Source organism: Mirounga leonina, unplaced genomic scaffold, assembly GCF_011800145.1.
Source record: "Mirounga leonina isolate KUSES-001 unplaced genomic scaffold, KU_Mleo_1.0 Mir_176, whole genome shotgun sequence".
NCBI lineage: Eukaryota > Metazoa > Chordata > Mammalia > Carnivora > Phocidae > Mirounga > Mirounga leonina.
In genome coordinates, this window is record NW_023270454.1 from 8,469,094 (window position 1) to 8,492,040 (window position 22,947).

The 22,947-nt window shown below is 40.9% G+C and overlaps 1 protein-coding gene across 1 annotated transcript in view; it reads right to left on the minus strand.

Moving 5' to 3' along the window:
* Nucleotides 1-237: 237 nt before the first annotated feature.
* FBXO16 (F-box protein 16) overlaps nt 238-22,947 on the minus strand; it is a 53,101-nt gene continuing 30,391 nt past the window's right edge. The window contains exons 6-8 of the mRNA XM_035023170.1: nt 19,821-20,053; nt 13,312-13,414; nt 238-606 (exon numbers count right to left, since the gene is read on the minus strand). Of these exons, the coding sequence (XP_034879061.1) occupies nt 424-606; nt 13,312-13,414; nt 19,821-20,053 (519 nt within the window). The 3' untranslated portion in view covers nt 238-423. The remainder of the gene's footprint in view (nt 607-13,311; nt 13,415-19,820; nt 20,054-22,947) is intronic.

The window sequence follows — 22,947 nt, forward strand, 5'->3', positions numbered from 1 at the left end:
AACCCCATGGTATCCAGCCTCATATTTGTATCTTAAGTTTGTAACTACGTCAGCACTTAGGCCATGAATACCTTTGACTGAAATACTGTAGAACTCCCTGTCCCAAGTAGGTACCTAAGCTGAATGTTTCTTTTTTTTTTTTTTAAAGATTTTATTTATTTATTTGAGAGAGAGAGAATGAGAGAGAGAGCACATGAGAGGGGGGAGGGTCGGAGGGAGAAGCAGACTCCCCGCCGAGCAGGGAGCCCGATGTGGGACTCGATCCAGGGACTCCAGGATCATGACCTGAGCCAAAGGTAGTCGCTTAACCAACTGAGCCACCCAGGCACCCAAGCTGAATGTTTCTAAGAGAGGACCCAAGTAACATCCAACTCTCCAATGTGTAGAGCACCTTGTCATTTCTATCAAAATCCTTTCACATTTTTAAATTGACTTCGGATCTGGAGCCTGGCTGGGTAATGCCTGAAGCCCAGAGGGCCTCTGAAGATGTTGCGTGAGGATTTTCGTGGCTGCTTTGGTGGCCGGGAGCCCTGCCCACCGATGAGGAGACCAGGCGAGATGAGCGGGAACTTGGAGAGGGGCGCTGGGTTCTGCATTTAGGGATATCTAGGGAGGAAAAAGACATCATTCCAGTGAGAGCCACCGAAAGAGCAGAGAGGAAGCTATATAACTAAACCCATTTTAATGATGCAAAACAGCTCTCTCACATCATAGGGCTGGGTGGGATTTATTGAGACTTCCCAACTTCACCACCCCTAACCCCCATGCAATCTTCACCTTGAGCTAAGAATCAGTCTGGTTAGTCTCCAAAGTGCTCTCACGACCATAATTTCATTTGAACCTCAAGAAAATTCCGCAAGGTAGGTAGGGAGGTATTAGCATCTCCCTTTTACAAATCAACAAAACCGAAGGACAGGCCGTTTACGTGCCAGCCCGAGTTCCACAGAGCAAAAAAGTGTCAGAGCCAGGTCTGGAGATGTGAGGCTCCCAGGCCAAGTGAGTACTGGTAGAGTTCCCATATTTTACACTCACTACTAATCTGCGCATGCACACATTTGCTCTAAAAAGACAAATGTCACAGGTTGACATTCCAACCAAAACTCACAGTGAGAAAGGATTTCTCCTGGACATCTGGCCGTGAGCAGGAAAGGGGAGAGGGAGAGATGGAGAGAACAAGAGAAAGAAAGAACACGAGCTGAGCTTGCAGGGAGCACAAGCGATGGACTCTGGTAAGTTCCCTCTTATGTTGGCCCCTACTGTGCAGAGAGTCAGATGGAGATGGGGCAGATATGCAGACCCTGTCTCCTTCCCTGAACACAATCCCAGTCCCACGACTCCCTATTCAGCCAGCACGTCCCAGCCGTCAGATCCTTTGTTACATCCCTCTCATGCTCTGCCGGATATGTTCGCCACACACAGGGCTTCTATTAATCTGGGGAAATCCTACTTGAGACTTTCACTGAATCAGAAACTGCTTCAGCCAATTGTTGCTGTCTCCTGTCCTCTCGTCCAGCGAACCAGGTCCCTCATTATTCCACAAAGATGCCCCCTAGTCTTGCCTCACACCCTACACCAGCCTCGCATGGTCTATTCCTTCTCTAAATCTAACCTGTCCTTCAAGGTCCATCTTCTCCAAGAAGCTTGAGTGTCTTGACCCTCAGGGATTTCTTTCTTTTTTTTTTTTTAATTTTTAAAAATATTTTATTTGAGAGAGAGTAAGAGAGAGAGAGAGAGCACAAGCCAGGAGAGGGGCAGAGGGAGAGGGAGGACAGACTCCACGCTGAGCAAGGAGCCCAACGTGGGACTCGATCCCAGGACTCCAGGATCATGACCTGACCCAAAGGCAGACGCTTAACCGACTGAGCCACCCAGGCGCCCCGACCCTCAGGGATTTCTGCCTCAGCTGGATTCTTGAAGCCATTATTACCGAGTCCTCTGACTTTGCATTGAACATAGGTTCTTGGACATTAGTATTTGCTCCTGACTGTAATCCTGGCAAGACTGCAAATGCCCTGAGAGCAAAGCTGGAATCTTACACTTCAGTAAATCTACGGGTGCCCGCCTATACATGTTTGTTGATGATTTTTCTAGGAAAAAGGAGGCTAAGCTGGGATTAAATGTAGCAAGTTGTTAGAACTGGAGAGGAAAAAGGGGAAGAAACGGGAGCAAATAATCTTCCCTCCTTTAAAGCTTCCAGTGTAGGGGCGCCTGGGTGGCTCAGTTGGTTAAGTGACTGCCTTCGGCTCAGGTCATGATCCTGGAGTCCCGGGATCGAGTCCCACATCGGGCTCCCTGCTCGGCGGGGAGTCTGCTTCTCCCTCTGACCCTCCTCCCTCTCATGCTCTCTGTCTCTCATTCTCTCTGTCTCAAATAAATAAATAAAATCTTAAAAAAAAAAAGCTTCCAGTGTAGTTTGAAGATCAACACACAGTAAGCATTTTCGGTGTTATTCTAAGATCAACATAAGGTAAAAGAACAAATAGAGGTGTTCCTTTGTGCTATTTTAGTAACAATGAAAATAGAATAATACCTGTTAAATGAAGAAAAGGCCTAGCTCTCTGGGATACAAGAATGGGCTAGTCACACCTCACCTGTAACAGTTTCAAATTTAATCCTATTACTCTGCAAAGCTGATTTATCACTGCATTTGAGGAACCCCTTTCCCCTAAGTCCCCCTGGGTGGTGGGGGGAAGTTCACATGCTGAGGCAGGCTCCTCTCAAGCTCTCCTTTTTTTAGCCAAGGCAGGTTGCAGGGATTCACCCCATACCCCCATCCCCCTTGGTAATTGTCACCAAGACTATTGGGTTTTTCTTCCCTCCAAGATCAGCTCTGGGAAGATGGTCTCCTTACATCCACCCTTTCTTTCTGTCTCTGAAAACAAGTGTGCAGACCCTCTTCATTTTAAGGCTTTAATGTCCATCATTACAAGAGAAAAGATAAGATTTAAGGGGAAAACATGGGGAAGTTACATAAAGGGTATAAATCTGACAGTCTTGGATCTAGATCTAAAGCATCTGGTAATCTGGTTGAAATAACTAGGAATTTCTTTTATACCAACACTGGATATGAGATAATAGAAAAGCACATATTGGTCTCAGTCCCATGTTCCTGGCACAGAGCTCAAACCCTTGTAATTTCTGAAGTGATAAGAGCACTTAGGAGCATCTTTTGTTCTGGTGAGGTGACTCTGGATGGGCTCCTGGATGGAGGCTGGTTACCAGAAAGACCAAGTCTTGATTAGAAGCTTAGAATTTTCAGCCCCACTCACCATCCTCCAGAGAGGGGAGAGGGGCTAGAAATGGACTTAATAATTGATCGTGCCTACATGATGGAACCTCCATAAAAATCCCAAGAGGATGGGGCTGCTCTTACAAACAATGTTGTTATAAATTATCTTTACTTATGTGCAGGTCCATCTGCTATAGCCTTTCCTCAACCTGTTCCCATGAAGAGAGATGGAATCAGCTACAGATCTTTCTCAACTTATGATGGGGTTGTGTCCCGATAAACACATCATGAACTGAAAATACTGTAAGTCAAAAAAATGCATTTAATACACCTAATCTACCGACTGTTAATAGCTCAGCCTGGCCTACCTTTTTTTTTTTTTTTTTAAAGATTTTATTTATTTATTTGAGAGAGAGAATGAGACAGAGAGAGAGAGCACGAGATGGGGAGGGTCAGAGGGAGAAGCAGGCTCCCCGCCGAGCAGGGAGCCCGATGTGGGACTCGATCCCGGGACTCCAGGATCATGACCCGAGCCGAAGGCAGTCGCTTAACCAACTGAGCCACCCAGGCGCCCCATCAGCCTGGCCTACCTTAAACATGGCTCAGAACACTTACATTGGCCTACAGTTGGGCAAAGTCATCAAACACAAAGCCTATTTTATGATAAAGTGTGGAATAGCTCGTGTAATGTATTGAATACTACTGGAAGTGAGAACTAGATGGTTGTTAAGTGTATCGGTTGTTCATCCTCCTGACTGTGTGGCTGACTGGCTGCCACTGACCTGCATCACGAGAGAGTGTAGGATTGCATATTGCTAGCCCGGGAGAAGATCAAAATCCAAAACCCAAAGTATCGTTTCTACTCAATGTGTATTGCTTTTGCACCATCATAAAGTTGAAAAAATCACAAGTTAAACCATTGGAAGCCAGGGACCATCTATAATTTATTTTTTTTTTTTAAGATTTTATTTATTTATTTTGACAGAGAGAGAGACAGTGAGAGAGGGAACACAAGCAGGGGGAGTGGGAGAGGGAGAAGCAGGCTCTCTGCTGAGCAGGGAGCCCGATGTGGGGCTCGATCCCAGGACCCTGGGATCATGACCTGAGCCGAATCAGACGTTTAACGACTGAGCCACCCAGGCGCCCCAGGGACCATCTATAATTTAAATATATTTTTCTTGGGGCACCTGGGTGGCTCAGTCGGTTAAGCATCCGACTTGATTTCAGCTCAGGTCATGATCTCAGGGTGGTGGGATCGAGCCCCGTGTTGGGCTCCATGCTCAGTGTAGAGTCTGCTTGAGATTCTCTCTCTCTCTCTCTCTCTCCCTCTCCCTCTGCCCCTCACCCTGCTCACATGCTCTCTAAATAAATAAATAAATAAAATCTTAAAAATAAACAAATATATTTTTCTCACTGGTTGTTTTCTTTTCTTTTAAATATTTTAAGTAATCTCTACACCCAACATGGGGCTTGAACCTACAACCCCGAGGTCAACAGTCATGTGTTCTACCAGCTGAGCCAGCCAGGTGCCCCCTTACTATTCTTTTTCTAGAGATATTTACCCAATAATATCTCCAAGTGTTGTCAGCATGTCTTTAAATGGAAGGACATAGAAGAGAAATAGAAGGCCATGCTTTATACAACAGAATTATCCAGGGTTCTGTTCTTGGCCCACGTCCTAGGCAATCAGTGCCTATGTCTTCAATTGCTGGATTTATATCTCTTGCCCCACTGTCTCTCCCGAGCTCTTGGCTCATAAACTCAGCTCTCTTCTGAATACATATACTTGTAGTCCCACAGGTACTTCACACCTAGCACATCCTGCTGCATTTCCAGTCTCAGTGGTGGGTGGTGTGAGCATTAACACAACTACCCAACCCAGATACCTAGGAGTTACCCTTTCCTTGGCTGGAAGCTGTCCCCCTCCAGCCTGTAAGCACCTGGAAGGCAGGGACTGTATCTTGTTATGGTTGTATCCCTAGTGCCCACTCGTGCACCTGTAAAATACTTGTTGGATAAATGAATAGATGTACCAATGATTCCTCCTCTTTCATTTCAGGGCAGTGGCTGAAAGCACTTTGCAAGTGGATATTGAAGTGGGGATAGAAAATTCCTATCTTCAGTCTGGATGGCCATTTGGCTAAGGCCCAAGAAGGGCTATCACCCAGGAACAATTTTTTTTTTTTTTTAGATTTTATTTATTTATTTGACAGAGAAAGAGGGAGAGAGAAAGCACAAGCAGGTGGAGTGGCAGGCAGAGGGAGAGGGAGAAGCAGGCTCCCCGCTGAGCAAGGAACCTGGTGTGGAGCTTGATCCCAGGACCCCGGGATCATGACCTGAGCCAAAGGCAGATGCCTAACCGACTGAGCCACCCAGGCACCCCCACCCAGGAACAACTTATGGATACCAGCTTGAATATATCCCTGTGCCTATCATGCTTCAATTGAATTTTATTTTCTTGTTCTCCATTCACGTTATTTGCAAAAATTTGCAAATGATCACGGATACAAACACCAGCATTGGATAAACCCAGGGATCATGTAAGAGAATTGATTAGGTAAAGGAGTATGTGGATATGGAAAACAGATAAATACAGTAATCAATAATGATAGCCTCTGAAGTGTGCCAATCACTCTTCTAGAAATACCACCACCACCACTTGCAAATATCTGACTGCCGGGCGTTGTGCTAAGTGTCATACATTTATTATTTCTTTAAAATTTTTTTTTTAATTTTTAAAATTTTATGTATGTATGTTGTATGTATTTATTTATTTGTAGGCTCCATGCCCAGCGTGGAGCCCAACACAGGGCTTGAACTCACAACCCTGAGATCAAGACCTGAGCTGAGATCAAGAGTCGAATGCTTAACCAACTGAGCCACTCAGGTGATACTATTTCATTAAATCTTCTCAAGCCTGTGATATGGTAAAGAAAGGTAAAGAAGGTGACAATCTTTACTCTATAGGAGATCTTACCCACCTCCCCCCTTTTAAAAATCTACCCTCAACTTTAGGACACTCAGTTCAAGAGTAATGTGGTAATATTATGTATAAATATGGAATATTGTGTTTGAATATCATAAGATCAGAAGTGTTTGTTTTAGTCATATAAACACAGCTTCAACTCATTCCTATAAATTGCCTCAGCACAGGATGGGGACTGAGCAGTAAGTAAGGGTCACTGGTGGGGATAAAGGCTCTGAGGAGTGCCCACCTAGAGGGGTTTCCTTCTGGGAAGAAAGTCTAAAACGGATGACTACTCATCCTGGCTCCCATTCAGTGTTTGCTTAACCTCTAGGATGGAGCTGCTCCCTGGATTTTTCAATCTGGGAATTCTGTGAGGAGAATCCCTGCTATCCTCGTTTCTGCTTAAGATCCCAGATTGCTGCTCACACCTGTGTGGTCACACTGCTTTGGTCAACGCTACGGACGGGGTGTTCCCTTTTCCTCCTAGCTCACTCTGCTTCCGTGAGACACAGAGGGAAGGTGTTAGGGAAAAATCATCAACAGAGTTTTAAAGAAGCCACAGGCCTATCTTTGCTCTTGGTTTATCTTTTAAGTAACCTTGGAGTCAAGCTGTGAGCTGTGGAGGAAGGCTAAGCAACCCTAGGCAGGGTTTGGAAATTTCAATCCAAGACTATGTAATGGCACCATTCGGCCTCCCAAGTGAAGTAACGTAGGGATGTGTTGCAAAATGCGCATAGGCCATAAAGTTCGAATGGTTATTTGTTAGCAATGATAGTGAACTTGAATTGCAAAACAGCCATGTCTTAGAAAATTGTCTTCTACTGTAGTTTGGTGTGAAGTACTATATTACTAAATGTTATACATACACCTATTTATTTATTTATTTATTTATTTAGCAAGCCCTAGGCCCAAGGCAGGGCTTGAACTCATAACCCTGAGATCAAGAATCACATGCTCTACCGACTGAGCCAGCCAGGTGACCCACATATATATATATTTAAAACCTCAGTAGTAGCAGTGATTAACTATCTGTCATAACTAATATGTATATAACTAATAATATTACAAAACTCACAAACACGGTTCTTCTCTTCTGGTAGATCCCAAAGAGAAGCCAATCTGTGTCAAATATTTTGTATGTAACTCTTAAAAGCAGGTAGCCATTTTGCCGCCATCTAAATATTCAGCAAAAGAGAAGCAGATCGAGTCACTCCTGTTGGAAATGCCAGGGTAATTTATTATGCATAGCATCATACAACAAGAGATAACAAGACAGAACAAGAAAACTATGCTCTCTTAGAGGCAAAGGATAAATGCAAACACTCTAAGTAGTGGTCCTGCCTGAGAGTTCACTTTGCCCCCAGGATTCTTAGCAAGCAGGCCCTTTATTCTCTTAGGTATCAAAAAGTAACACCAACCAATACTGTAATTAGCAAGCAGTGGAGTGCATACCTCACAGAAGTCACAGCACTGAGTTCACCACATGCTCACTGTCCAGCCTGAGTGTGGAATAAAAAACCTAACAAAGATGAGGAGTGAATGCATGAACTATGTGCAGGCACAAGAGTGCACAGAGACCACGCAGGGGAAAAAAAAATACGTGGTTCACATTTCAATATACAGCTACGGATGCAACCATTTTCCATATAGTGGAAACCAGGAGAGAAAGAAAAGACAAAGATAAAAATAGCCGAGAGGAAGCAAAAGTAAAAGCAGGAAGGAGAAGCTTATTCCATAGGCTGGAGCCTCCTGCCAAGGCCCCCTGGCTGCCTGGCTGACCCTTCCCTCTGCAGCTTCTTACCTTCTCTCTCTCCTGCAGCCTCCGGTGCTGATCTGGTGGGATTTTGATCTTGCTTACTGCTATTACCCATACTAGCTACTATTTACCAAAAGCTTCTTTGAGCCAGGCATTAACCTAAATGCTTTCCATCCCCCCTCCCAACCCTGTGAGGTTAGTGTCATTCCTAACTCCATTTCATAGACGAGGAGACAGAACCTCCCAGGGGTTAATAAATGGCCCAAATCACAATCCTGCAAGGGAGTTATCATTATTCCCATTTTACAGATGAAGAAATGGAGGCTCAGAAAGGTTTAGTACTTATCCAGTCACACCATTTCGTTAAAAGAGCTCAAGTCTGTCGGAGGGCAAAGTCCATGTTCTTTCTTACTCTGCATTCCAAATGGAAGTCTCAGGAATTTCACTGCTTGAGCTAAATGATTAAAAAATCTCCCACAGAGATTTCTAGTTCTGCACATCCAAACCAAATAGACGTTAGAAAACAAATACCTGGGGAAGTCACCAGAATTTGAAAGAAATCTATTAAAGACCGCCCACAGGAAAAACACGACATACATTTGTTTCGTAAACACTTCTGTTAGAATCAACTGTATTTTCTAAAGCTCCAAGAAGAAGATAGGAGATAGAAACCAGTTTTGATTGGTTGATCATAGGAACTCATGAGTGTGATGGATTCTTTCTGGCGTTCTACGTAAAGTCACTTTAGCTGCAGCTGTGTCGCTCATGGATCAGAAGAGAGCAGGGAGAGGACGTGTAGGGGACTGCGGGGTCCCATAGCTCCAGACTGTAGCCTGGAATGGACTCTAAAGATGTTGGAATCCAAACTCTCATTTCATAAATGGGAAAATGAAAACTCACAGGCTGAGTGACTGCTAGTTAACTGTAGAGCAGAGGCCAGAACTCTGGGTTTCCTGATTCTTAAGCCATTGTTCTTTCCATGACAAGAATCAGGTATCACTTTAGAGCATACTCTTTTTTCCTCCTCTTTGGACTCAGAGAGGGAAAAAAGAAAAAGGTGAGAAAGCTTGCAGAAGCATTTTAAAAAACAGAACACTAAGAATCAAGTTATCTTGGAAAGTGTTGAAGAAGGTAAGTGCAGAAGCTGGAATAGCAGAGCACAGAAAAAGATAAGGTCTTATCTAAAGCAATTAGAATAAGGCTATTCGAGGCTTGTGTTACTTGTATTTAGGTGAATGCTCTGAAACAGCAAGCTTTTTGAAATCCGTGGCCAAATCAGAACCTAGAAAGTGACGACTTCTAGTCTCCAAGTAAACGTTGAATGTGACATAAAAGGTACTTCAGGTTTTTATACTTAGGAGAAAAAAGAAAAAAGGAAAAATGACAGGAAACAAGATGTGGGCTGGGGTCGTCTGAGTCTACCTCCAGGTCCCAGGAAGTCCAAAGCCTACCCATTTTGTGAATGGTCCCAGGAGCTTTTGTTTTTCTGGTCTTCTAGACTTCTGAGATCTTGCTTTCATGTGTAAATTGAGAATTTACTGTAGAGATGGAAGGCGGGGTTGACATCCCAGCAACAGCAAATAAATTCAATCAGAATGGAACTGACCCTGCTCCCCTACCTGTCTGAGCTTCTCTCCACCTGGCTGGCTCTCTCTCTCCTTCCCACCCCCCCCACCCTACGCAGGAGCAGAAACAACAAACTTCCTCTAATCTCCTGCAGAGCAGGTTTTCCCCACCTCTGAAGTCCAGGTGCCTATAGAATCCAAGTGCTCAAGGTGGCATCCCTCCTCACAAGCTCATCAAGGAGGCTTCCCCAGCGCCATCCTCCCCCCCCCCCCCCCCCCGCGGGAGACACCCCCCCCCCCCCCCCCCCCAAACAGGCATTGCGGGTCCCCCTGTTAATATTAAAAAAAAAAAAAAAACAATTTTTTCCCCACGTCTTTATACACATTGGGAAAATTCCTGAGTTTGATTAAGATAGTAGTACTTGCTATACTGTGGTAGTGTTTCTATTTTTTAATTGCTTTGTTCTGTATGGAATTTTATTATCATAACTAAGTGTAATAGACATTTCTTGATATTTATCTGATTTTAATAAACGGTCTTCAAAATCGGAAAGCATTAGTAATCAGATCTAGGCTTTATTCTATCAGTGATTCCACCAAAGGTGGGTAAATGAAGCAGTTGTAAAGAGGCAGCTTTAGAACTGAAAGCCTTCGGAGGCAACCAGGTACAATTTTAAGGGGTGGGTCTTGAAAACTCAAGCCTATTAAATAATAGAAAACATCACAAGCTCACTGTTTGGCTTCGAAACTGTTTCCCTAAGCAGGTTTCTCTTTTTGGAGGTGTCGCTTGTATTTGAAAGCTGTAAGTCACGGTAGGCAAAAAGTGAAGAAGGAGATGGCTCAAGGGATAGTCTCTGTACTTCTCCATGCTTTTTTCTGTTCCAACCTTTCCATTTCATGAAGCTCTGCCTTCTCCAAATATTTTCTGCTTACAGGGGCAAGGAATACTCAGTGTTCAGGTCTCAGGGACCTCTGGGCAACTTTGTCCGTCTGTCCTTCTTATCCTCACCTCTATCATGTGTTCCCCTGAGTTCTGCCTGCTCACCTGTTTCCCTAGTTCCTCCTGAAACCTTCCTGCGTACAGCTATCTAAACGATGTGAGAACTTTCCATCAAACGAACACAGGGTTCTCTCCATTGCAACTGTACCGGGCTGTGTCCACCACCCTCTCTCTACAGTGGCAATTCTCAGAGTTTTACTGCCTTCTCTCCTTCTGTCCCCACATTGCATTTCCTCAAAACCCATATCTTCTTCTCTCAGGTCCCACATCCACCATTTCCAAGTTTTCACCACCGCCTTGCATCTCTGAGGAGGTTGCTTATTTCCTCTGAGCTGCGTGGCCCATGGTGGGGGCAAACTGGCACCGTGTGAAGACTGGGCCTGAGCCACTCACAGCCTCGAGGCCCAACACGGCCAGGCTTGTCCCAGGCGTCATTACCAACAGAAAGATCTTAGCACAATTCTGGAGGGTTCGATTATGCCTTATGTTCCTGATCAAAACCGCTAAGCATAAACAGTGATGATAATTAGTATATTTACATAAACAATACAAGTAGATCAATCCAAGTGCACATTGCATTTTATTAATGGCTTCATTGTTCTCCATCATTGTTTAATTTGCCCCAGTTTCCCTTCCAGCCTTAATGAGCACAACTTTTTAAGTTTAGAAATATAGTGAATTTTTTAACTTAAGCAAGCCCTTCTAAGTGTGTGACAGATGGTTCATGTCAAAAGCCCTTGGGGAAGGCTTCTGTTTAGCCTTTGATTTTGTTTTGTGTTTTCAGCCAGAGAAATGTTTGACTGGGCTGATAATTTGTAAGCATACATCAACCATCAACTTTTATCGTCCTTTAAATTCCCGGCTCTCCCCCAGATTTCTCTGCTACTCCTGGCCTAGAAGAGGCTGGGAAACCAGGCAGAAGCATGCCTAAATGGCCTTTGTGATAAGCCTCATGAAGTTATTTTTCTCAATTAATGGTTTTCACCGACAATTTTACTGCTCTGCTTTAAGCTTCTCCATTCCCTTGGGCATCTGTACATATGTCTGTGATAAGCCTCATCCAGTCCAACAAAATTGGCCCCTCAGAATACAGACTGCCCTATTTTTAAAAAAGCTCATTTTAAAAAAGCTTTTTTTTTTTTGAAATATAACACTTGAAAATACATTGAAACAGAAAGTAATAGAGCTTTAAAGCTGAGCTATAAAAGTGATTTATTCATGAGCAATACTTATTCCTCTCCCAATTGACATCCATTTTATATTAATTTTCCTTAAATGTGTATCCTCAGCTTCTTTCTAGATTTTTACTACTAAAACAAACTTTCTATTCCACCCTTATTCCCTTCTACTTTGCTCCAAAGACTCTCCTATGTGCTGAGAGGGATCCATTGGGGGTACAGAACCACAATTTGGGAAACTCTGCTATGAAATAATAACGCTCCCTAGTCATAATCACTGACTTTATTAGGTAGTCAATTAGCTATTTTTTAATTAGGGAAAGAAAAGTTCCTCATTCATTTTTTCTGAAGTTACTTGAAATGTACTTTTATAATCATGCTCCACTGGTTGCAGGAAAGCTATGGAAAGTACACCTTTTCTTAGGTAGGTGGAAACTTCACTCTATAGGTAAGTAATTTCTTTTTTTTTTTTAAAGATATTTATTTATTTGAGAGAGATAGTGAGTGAGAGAGAAAGAAAACACTAGCAGGGGGAGGGAGAGGGAGAAGCAGACTCCCCGCTGAGCAGGGAGCCAGGACCCCAGGATCATGACCTGAGCGGAAGGCAGACGCTCAATCCACCGAGCCACCCAGGTGCCCCATAGGTAAGTAATTTATATAAAGACATTTCTAGGGCGCCTGGGTGGCTCAGTCGTTAAGCGTCTGCCTTCGGCTCAGGTCATGATCCCAGGGTCCTGGGATCAAGTCCCACATCGGGCTCCTTGCTCGGCGGGAAGCCTGCTTCTCCCTCTCCCACTCCCCCTGCTTGTGTTCCTGCTCTTGCTGTCTCTCTCTGTCAAATAACTAAATAAAATCTTTAAAAAAAAAAAAAAAAGACATTTCTAGGGGCGCCTGGGTGGCTCAGTTGGTTAAGCAACTGCCTTCGGCTCAGGTCATGATCCTGGAGTCCCAGGATCGAGTCCTGCATCAGGCTACCTGCTCAGCGGGGAGTCTGCTTCTCCCTCTGACTCTCCTTCCTCTCATGTTCGCTGTCTCTCATTCTCTCTCTCACAAATAAATAAAATCTTAAAAAAATAAAATAAAATAAAGACATTTCTATAGCCCATCCTCCCCCCACCCCAAAAGACTCACAGCAGAAGAAAGAACCCCTGATAACAATGTTCCCTTTATATTGTATACTTTTCACAGCGGATTCATACACTTCAGTTCATCCAGTTGTTTTTTTTAACAGATGAGGAAATAGAGACTTAGAGTCTCATGGGAATAAAAGGTAGCACATAGGGAATATAGTACTGATATTATAGTGTTGTGTGGTGACAGATGGGAGCTACACTTGTGGTGAGCACAGCATAACGTCTAGAAATGTGGAATCATGATGTTGTACACCTGAAATTAACGTAACACTGTGTGTCAACTATACTTAAATAAAAAAAAATTTTTTTTAAATAAAGGCTGCCTTCAAGGTCACACAGCTTGTCCATCAGAGACCAGAATTTAAACCACCACTTGATGATTCTGATTAAAAAAAAAAAAAATTTCATTTCACAAATAGGATTAGCGATCTAGCAATTTTCATAAACGTTACGGTGCAGAAGCTTTTATAAGCAATACTTACCAGTGACTGTGTTTTCCTTAGCTTAGATCTGTCCTGCAATTTATTTTTCTTATCATGTGATTGTCGACTGAAATCTGGGTTCATTTCATGTCTTTTCCTCCTTCTGTAAATTAGAAATCGTTGGAACATTACAAACAATCATTTTAAATTTGCATAGCTATTTGTCTGTTGGACTTGGTTGTTCCTGTGATTTTAAATGATTGTTTTCACTCAACTGGAAATGAGCCAAATGTAGATCACTAGAGAACTGGCTAAATCAACTCCGGCCCATCCACACAGTGGAGCACTACGAGCTGTAAAAAGGAAAGCTGGGTATTATTACATCCAACTGGGGGGTGATCTCCAGGATATTATTGTTATATGAAAAAAAGAAAGGTGAATAAAATGGTATGTGTTGTGTGCTACCATTTATTTCAGAAACAGATGTGTGTGTTTGCTTAAAATTTTGTTAAATGGAAGGACTATACCATAACATCTTGAAAAACGGTTACCTATGAGTAGGCTTCACATTGCGACCCAATCAAGAACAAAGAACAGTACGGAGGGGTGGGAGCAGAAGCTAGAATTCTCCAAATACACTTTGCTTTATATATTTGACTTTGGAACCTGCTCAATTTTTCTCAAAATTATAAAATAAGACAAAGGAAGAAAATCCCTAAAATCTAAGAACAAAATGAAAGAAACAATCTTGTCTCTGAAGCTGGTGGTATTACTACACATGGAGGGATTATCTCATGGGACTTTAAACACAGTAATTTGTCTGAATATCCTTAGTAGAATCTATCCTTAAGGACAAAAACACAGGCAAAGAAATCTTAAGCCGTTTTTAGTAATCCTATTGTTTGAATTAGTATTAGTATTTATTTTCTAAAACTATCATATATAGTTGGATAAAGTAGGGATCAGCAAACTATATAGCCCAGAGGCCGAGTTGGCCCAATTGTCTTTGTAAATAAAGCTAAACTGGGACATCGTCATGAGTATTGTTTGCTTATTGTCTTTGACTATTTTCAGGCTACAATGGGAGAGTTGAGCAGTTGCGACAGAGACATGTCCTGTAAAGCCTAACGTATTTTTGTCTGGTGTTCTCCAAAAAAGTTTGCCTGTAGTAATGGATCTAGGCCATGGTCCTCAATAGCCACTAACATCACAAAAAAGGGAGACAACCAGAAATCACGTGCCTCGTGATGGAAGTACATGATCTGATATACTCAAGCCTCTGGATTGGACCACCAGTATGGCCAAGTACAGGAGACAGAGAACATGTTAGGCTGCATGTTGGGAGTGCAATCAGCAAAATTCAAAATGTGAGAAGCTCTACAGGATAAATGACCTGATTTTTTTTTTTTTTTAAGATTTTATTTATTTATTTTGAGAGAGAGAGAATGAGAGAGAACACATGAGAGGGGATAGGGTCAGAGGGCAAAGCAGACTCCCTGCCGAGGAGGGAGCCCGATGCGGGACTCGATCCCGGGACTCCAGGATCATGACCTGAGCCGAAGGCAGTCGCTTAACCAACTGAGCCACCCAGGCGCCCATGACCTGATTTCTATAACAAACAAATTGCAAGGGGGAAAAAAAAAGGACAGAGGCCTCTACCATAACATCTTGAAAAACGGTTACCTATGAGTAGGCTTCACATTGCAACCCAATCAAGAACAAAGAACAGTATGGAGGGGTAGGAGCAGAAGCTAGAATTCTCCAAATACACTTTGCTTTATATATTTGACTTTGGCCTATAGATCCAAAAAATACTTTTTTAAAAAAGATTTTATGTATTTATTTGATAGAGAGAGCACAGCAGGAGGGAGAGGGAGAAGCAGACTCCACACTGAGTAGGGAGCCTGATGCAGGACTCCATCCCATGACCCCGGATCATGACCTGAGCGGAAGGCAGATGATCAACCGACTGAGCCACCCAGGCACCTCTAGATCCAAAAAAGACTTAAGTGACACATGGACTAAATACAACCCGCCCTGACCTTGTTTGGAACTTGATTAAATAAACCAAATGTTTAAAAATATCATTTATGAGACGTTCAAAGATACCTCAAAACTGACTTGATATTTGATTGATTATATTATGAAATCATCCATTGATTTAGATGTGATATATATATCATACTATGATTCTTAGAAAGCGTTTATCTTTTAAGGATAGGCATTGATTGAAATATGTATGAATGAAATAATATGACATTTATATTTGTCTCCCAAGTGACTTGGGGGAAGGCCAGAGTGGGTGAGGGATAAGTTAATGAGTTCAAAACCGTTAATGCTAGCTGATGGTTACAAGCAGTTGTATTCTCTCTACTCTTATATATTTGAATTTCCACTATAAAAACTTTATTTATTTGTTTGTTTAAAGATTTTATTTATTTTGAGAGACAGAGAAAGCAAGAGAGTGAGCGAGAGCAGGGGGAAGGGCAGGGGGAGAGAGAGAATCTTAAGCTGACTCAATGCTGAGCCCAGAGCCCGATGCGGAAACCATGACCCAAGCCAAAATAAAGAGTCAGAATGCTTAACCAACTGAGTCACCAGACACCCCATAAAAAATTTTATTTAAAAAGATCAGCTTTCCTGGGGCGCCTGGGTGGCTCAGTCGTTAAGCGTCTGCCTTTGGCTCAGGTCATGATCCCAGGGTCCTGGGATCGAGCCCCGCATCAGGCTCCCTGCTCCGCGGGAGGCCTGCTTCTCCCTCTCCCTCTCCCCCTGCTTGTGTTCCCTCTCTCGCTGTGTCTCTCTCTGTCAAATAAATAAATAAAATCTTTAAAAAAAAAAAAAAAAAAAGATCAGCTTTCCCAAATATTTCTTATTGCTTAATTTGTAAAAATTTCCCCCAACTTTTAATTAAGAAGTTTCAACATACAAAACAGTTGAAAGAATAGCACAGGGCGCCTGGGTGGCTCAGTCATTAAGCATCTGCCTTTGGCTCAGGTCAGGTCATGATCCCAGAGTCCTGGGATCAAACCCCGCATCAGGCTCCCCTGCTCAGTGGGAAGCCTGCTTCTCCCTCTCCCACTCCCCCTGCTTGTGTTCCCTCTCTCGCTGTCTCTGTCAAATAAATAAACAAAATCTTTAAAAAAAAAAAAGAAAGAAAGAATAGCACAGTGATTACCCATAAACTCTCCAACTAGATTCAACAATTAGTAACATTTTGCTATTTTTGCTTTCTCACTATATATACATAGATACATATATATACATGCACATGCCACATATATATGTATATATGTATTTTTGCCACACCATAGGAAAATAAATTGCAGACACTTCACCCCTAAATACTTCAACACTCATCTCCTAAGATAAAGACATTTGCCTCCCTAACCACATTAGTATCATCATACTTTGGAAAATGAATGGTAGTTCTTTAATATCATTTAATATTCAGGTCATATTCAAATTTCTGCAATTGTCCCAAGAATGCCTTCTATAGTCTTCTTTTAAAAATCAGAATCCTATCTAGATTCACACTGCATTTGGTTGTTATGTCTCTTATGTCTAGAATATTTTCCCCACTTCTTTTTTTCCCCCATGGCACTGACTCTTTGAAGAGTCCAAGCATCTGGTCTATCTTGGTGAATGTAGCACATGCACTTAAAAAAATGTGTTTGTGGAATTGTCTATTTATCTCTTTAAAGCTGTCAATTTTTGTCTTATGTATTTTGAGGCTTTGTAATTAGGTACATATGCATTTGTAATTTTTATATCTCTCTGCTTAGTTAATCCCTGTATCATTATGAAGTGTCCCTCTTTATCTTTGGTAATACTCTTTGTCTTGATGTCTGTTTTATTTGAAATTAATGGTCATTCTAGCCTTCTCATGTTTTTTCTTTGCATGGTACATCTTTTTCCATCACTTCATTTTTAAATCTATTTGTGTCTTTAAATTTAAGGTGTATCTCTTGTAAAAAGTGTACATTTGGGTTTTGCCTTCTTACCCATTCTGATAATCTCTACCTTTTGATTGGGTGTTCAGTACATTAACATTTAATGTAATTATTGCCTTTCACAAACAGTATTTGAGGTCACAGAAAACTCAAGACATTATCACTTTATCTCGTGTTAATGTACTATTCATATGCCTGGGTATCTAAGTTTGCCTCTTTCTTATTTACCACCATAGTTCAGACCAAGGCCACATACAAATTCTTAAATACTATCTTCAGGGATACATTGATCAATACATAGTCAATACATTCACGATGAGTCAAAATTCAAGAGTTCAAAAGGATGTACAGTGAAATTTGTCTATCTATCCTTGTCTCTAACTTGCCGTTCTCCTCCTTGAAGGCAAACGATACATATCAGTTTCTTGTGTGTATTCCAGAGATATTTTATGTATAGATATTTTATGAATATATATATATATTTTCTTCTCCACCTATTTTAATATAAATGGTAGTATTTCTTTTCTGCTCTGTTTTGTACCTTTTTTTCTGCCCAGTATCTTCTAAATTATAAGCAAACTAATTAGACTTTTTCTGATACAACCAGATGAATTTAAAGTTCATGAAGGGGCGCCTGGGTGGTTCAGTGGGTTAAGTGTCTGCCTTCGGCTCAGGTCATGGTCCCAGGGTCCTGGGATCGAGCCCCACATCGGGCTCCCTGCTCTGCGGGGAAGCCTGCTTCTCCCTCTCCCACTCCCCCTGCTTGTGTTCCCTCTCTCACTGTCTCTCTCTCTGTCAAATAAATAAATAAAATCTTAAAAAAAAAAAAAGTTCATGAATTGAAAGGCTACACTTCTCTCAAAATCAGTTAGTGAGTATTGCAAAGTTGGTCAGTCGTGATATAAAAATGAGTAAGGCATGGTCTGCACCCTCCAAGAGCTTGAGTCTTGCCTAATGAGGGATATCACTCTCATCTCACCTCCGAAGGGACTCCAATAGTCCCAAAGATACACATGTAATCTCAATGTCCCCAAGTCATCAGACTTTCTGGGATGACCCTTTCTTTTATTAGCCAAATCATATAATTTAAGAAACCATCCTACAAAAGAAGTGCTTACTTACTATATGTCAGGTACTATCATAATCATGTCACATACATGAGGATTACTCCACAGGGATCGTGTGAGTTAGGTGTTACCATTATTGCCATTTTATAGGTGCAGAAACCAAGGCACAGAGAAGTTAAGGAACTCCCCAGGATCACAAAACTAGAAGTGTGGGAGTCTGGATTTGAACCCACACAGTATGGCTCCCCCTCTTAGGCTGCCTTGATGTTAATCTGTTGAAATATATTCTGAAAACATGGCAGATATATTAAAACATTTTAAAACCTTTCAAAATTTGTTTCCTTTATTTCTCGTTTATCCTGTACATGCGCATATATATGTGGATTAACAGGTACATATGTGTATACAGATGCACATGTATATTTTTTTACTTTCTCTTCTTTCTGTACTATGGGTGGCATACTGTAGGTGCTCCCTTGACATTTGCTTTTCTCACTTAACAACTTACCCTTTCACTCCTTACCAGTCATAGAGTTCGTCCTCATTTTTATAGTTGCCTAATACTCCATCGTGTGAATGCACCATACATAGTTTATTTAACAGATACTCTCCATGTAGGAAAATTTAAGTTATTCCCAATATTTTAAAGTCATAAATGAGGGATGCCTGGGTGGCTCAGTCAGTTAAGTGTCTTTTGCTCAGGTCATGATCCCGGGGTCCTGGAATCGAGCCCTGCGTCAGGCTCCCTGCTCAGTGGGGAGTCTGCCTCTCCCTCTCCCTCTGCCCCTCCTCCCTGCTGTGTTCTCTCTCTCTCAAATAAATAAATAAATAAATAATCTTTTTAAAAAAATATTTTATTTTTTGAGAGAGAGAGCACGCACGCACACACAAACACACAAGCAAGGGGGAGGGGTAGAGGGAGAAGCAGACTCCCCTCTGAGCAGGGAGCCCAACGTAGAGTTTGATCCCAGGACCCTGAGATCAGGACCTGAGCCAAAGGCAGCCACTGAACCAACTGAGCCACCCAGGCATCCCTGCAGATTTGTTTTAATGATGAAATGGGTTAGCAATTTTGAGATTACTTTCAGAATTTGTAAGTAAATATATACTGTTTATATATATGTGCATATTATATAGTATACAATTTTTATACAAGTTATATATGTACATATATAGTTTTGATTATATATTATATGTACATATATAATTTGTATAAATAAACATGAGAGCCAGGTTTCTCCTTGTCAGAGAAGGGAGGTGCAGATATGAAAAAGGAAAAGACCAGAATGAACTCTATGGTGCTAGATTGAAATTTGAAGTATTAAATATTAAAAGAAGCTGTAATGTTAAATCACGGTAGCTACAAAATGCAAACAAATCCTGATGAACAGGGTAAATTTACCAATAATGTTTCATTTACTTTTCAATGACTTTTTGCTTCTATGTATTGAAAAGCATTTGTATTTCACAAGAAATGCTTTTTTCCTCTTTTCATATACTTAAGTGCCAGCAAATTGTTTCTAACAAAGAAGAGCATGGAATTTCTCACCCTTGCCAGATTTGCTCAATGGGGTCACAGTTGTCCAGGTAATTAAAGCGAATGATATCAGTTGGATGCTTGTCAGAAGATCTCCAGGGTGGGAGTTCTTTCTCCCCTGGGTGGGTTTTCTTTCTCAAAGAGGAAGAGGACCTGAAAGCTGATGCAGGGGACTGCTTTTCCTCTGCAGAACTGCTTGTAACTGGTTGAACGTTGGCAACAGCAAACCCATCTTTTGGAGGTGTCTGGAAGAAGAAAATTAATTATTTCTGTTCTTAAAACATCATAATAATTGCAACAATAAAAAATCATCATACCACCACCATCATCATCATCATCAACATCATCATCACGACTGCAATGATCATGGTGACAATTATAGCAGCCACCACCCCTGGAGTCCTTGTATGTGACAAGTACTATCTCAGGAAGTTTTCATGCATTATTTTATTTAACCTTCATAATAACTCTAAAAGGTAATAGTTACTACCCCATTTTACAGAAGAGGAAACTGAAGATGGAATAAGCCAATGAACTTGCCCACTACTACCTAAGTGGTAAGACAGAGGGTCAGAATGTGAATCTAGTACTGTTTTGCTTCAAGTCCTTGTACTAACCCTCTCTCCTGGACTGCCACCACGCCTACCACATCATTGTATAAGTTTTCCACAATTGCAGTTAATTGACTCATAAAAACGTACACATTTCAAAAAATAGTACTCCAGGCTTAATTATCTGTAGCACGTAGGGACAACTCTGAGTTATACAGAGGTAGACTGTAGATTTTATCAGTTATCAAAATCTTAACTGCTCTCAAAGAATACTTTTGCTTTAATTTCCCAAATGGAAAGTCTATTTTTGTGTGTGAAATTCATAAGGTTTTAATGTGGTTGTAACCTAAGGGAAGTGGTAATGGTATGTTGAGAAGCCATTAAAGGCTTAATTTTTGTTCTTTAAGAGATTAGGGAAGCTTTGCGTGGTAAATTGGTTTGCTTGAATTGTTTGTGATAATTAAGAAATTCCCCCATCCCTTCAAGCAGGATCAGTTTCTTATCCGTTTCAACTGTTCTTTGTATATATTTCCGTTGTAATTATGTGTTTGTCTATGTCCTAGGCCACTAGACTCAGCTCCTTGAAAGCAGGGTTAGGATCATTATAACTCAGCACCTAGCACAAAACAGTATTTAATAAATATTTACTAATTTAATAAATGATTGTAGTTTAGTAAATTAAGATGACATTTTATATTTATATAATTCATAGCTCATTATTGGTTTGGTATTCAATATTTTGTTCAGGTCTCATTTAGCATGGACATTCCTTTCATTTCTCTGAGCTTATATTGAACAAAAGCTGTTTTTGCTGAAGAAGGCTTAGTTTGATACTACTGGGAATAAATAATACATGATAAAAAGTTTCAGGGGGAAAAATTTAGGCATAAGTGCTAGTAATTATATATAAATAAACATTATCCATTCTGAAAAAAAAAACGGTTGACATTAACAAAAGAGGATATAATGAAAACTGATTTTTCTGTATTAAGTAAACAAAATTTTTGTTTGATTCACCTAAAGTCTTTGAGAATTTTTAAAATCATGATGTTGAACTTTTGTTAAATGCTTTTGTCTGCATATACTGAAATGATCATACATCTTTTCTCTTTTATTCTGTGAATTACATTGGTTAATTTTTTAATATTATGCCAACCTTACTCTCCATGGATACTTCCTACTTGGTCATCATGTATTATTCTTTCTTTGTATAGAACTTGATTTAATATGTTAATATTTTTAAAGGATTTTTATGTCTACGTTCATGAAGGATATTAATCTGTGATTTTGTTTTGTTTTCTTGTAAAGGCCCCATCTGGTTTTGGAATAAAGGTAATGAGTTGGGAAGCATTCCCTTGTCTTCCATTTTATGAAAAAGTTTATGTAGAATTGATATTTCTTCCTTAAATGTGTGATAGAATTCACCAGTGAAGGTATCTGGGTCTGGAGTTTTGTGGAAAATTATGAATTTGATTTTTAAGTTGATAAAGATTTATTCATGTTTCCTATTTCCTAGCGAGACTGTTTTGTAATCTGTATTTTCGAGAATTGTCCATCTCATCCAGGTGGTTGAATTTAGTGACATGGACTTGTTCATAATATTCTCTCATTATCCTTCTCATGTTTACAGGATCTGTAGTGATGCCCCCTCTTTCATTTCTGTTACTAGTAATTTATGTTTTCTTTTTTTTCCTGCATTGGCCTACCTAGAAACTTAGGAATTTTATTTACGTTTTTGAAGAAGCAGCTTTGGTTTCACTGATTTTCTCCATTGTTTGTTCTAATTTCATTGATCTTAGCTCTCTATTACTTCTTCTTTCTATCCACTTTGGGTTCAACTTACTCCTCTTTTTCTAGATGAAGACTTTTTGAAATTATGCTGTTTGGAGTAGATATAGCATAGCCTGACAGACAGGTATAAAGATCATTCTAGTCCAGTGCTCTCATTTTAAGGTTGGGGAAACTAAAATTAGCCACAACCATTTGCTCATAAAATGCTTTCAAAAGCTCTGCTGGAGCACCTGCCAGGTACAGGGTGTTGAAGGAAAGGGAACCAGGGAAGGTGCTTGAGTAAAGGTAAATTATGCTCTAATCCAGTGGCTGCCTACATTCACCATCACTGGAGCAACCTCACACGGAATTACCCAAATTACTCTAGTATGCACAGGGCTGACAGTTGACTTTTTAACCTTAGTCACATGACTTTATTAACCTTAGTCACATGACTCCTTAGTCTTTCTGACTTAGGTCTATTTATTAAACAGAAAAACTAACTTTCAATGTAACAAAGTGTTCCCTAAAGAAATTTAATACTAAGCAAAGAGGGGGCAATTTTCTTGCATCAGAATGAATCATCATTTTAAAATATAGTTATGCACATTTTATAGAAAAGAATTATGGCTGAAGACAAAGCTTTCAAGCGTTTTTTTTTTTTTTTTTTTAAGATTTTATTTATTTGACAGAGAGAGATATAGCGAGAGGGAACACAAGCAGGGGGAGTGGGAGAGGGAGAAGCAGGCTTCCCCGCAGAGCAGGGAGCCCAATGCGGGGCTCAATCCCAGGACCCCGGGATCATGACCTGAGCCGAA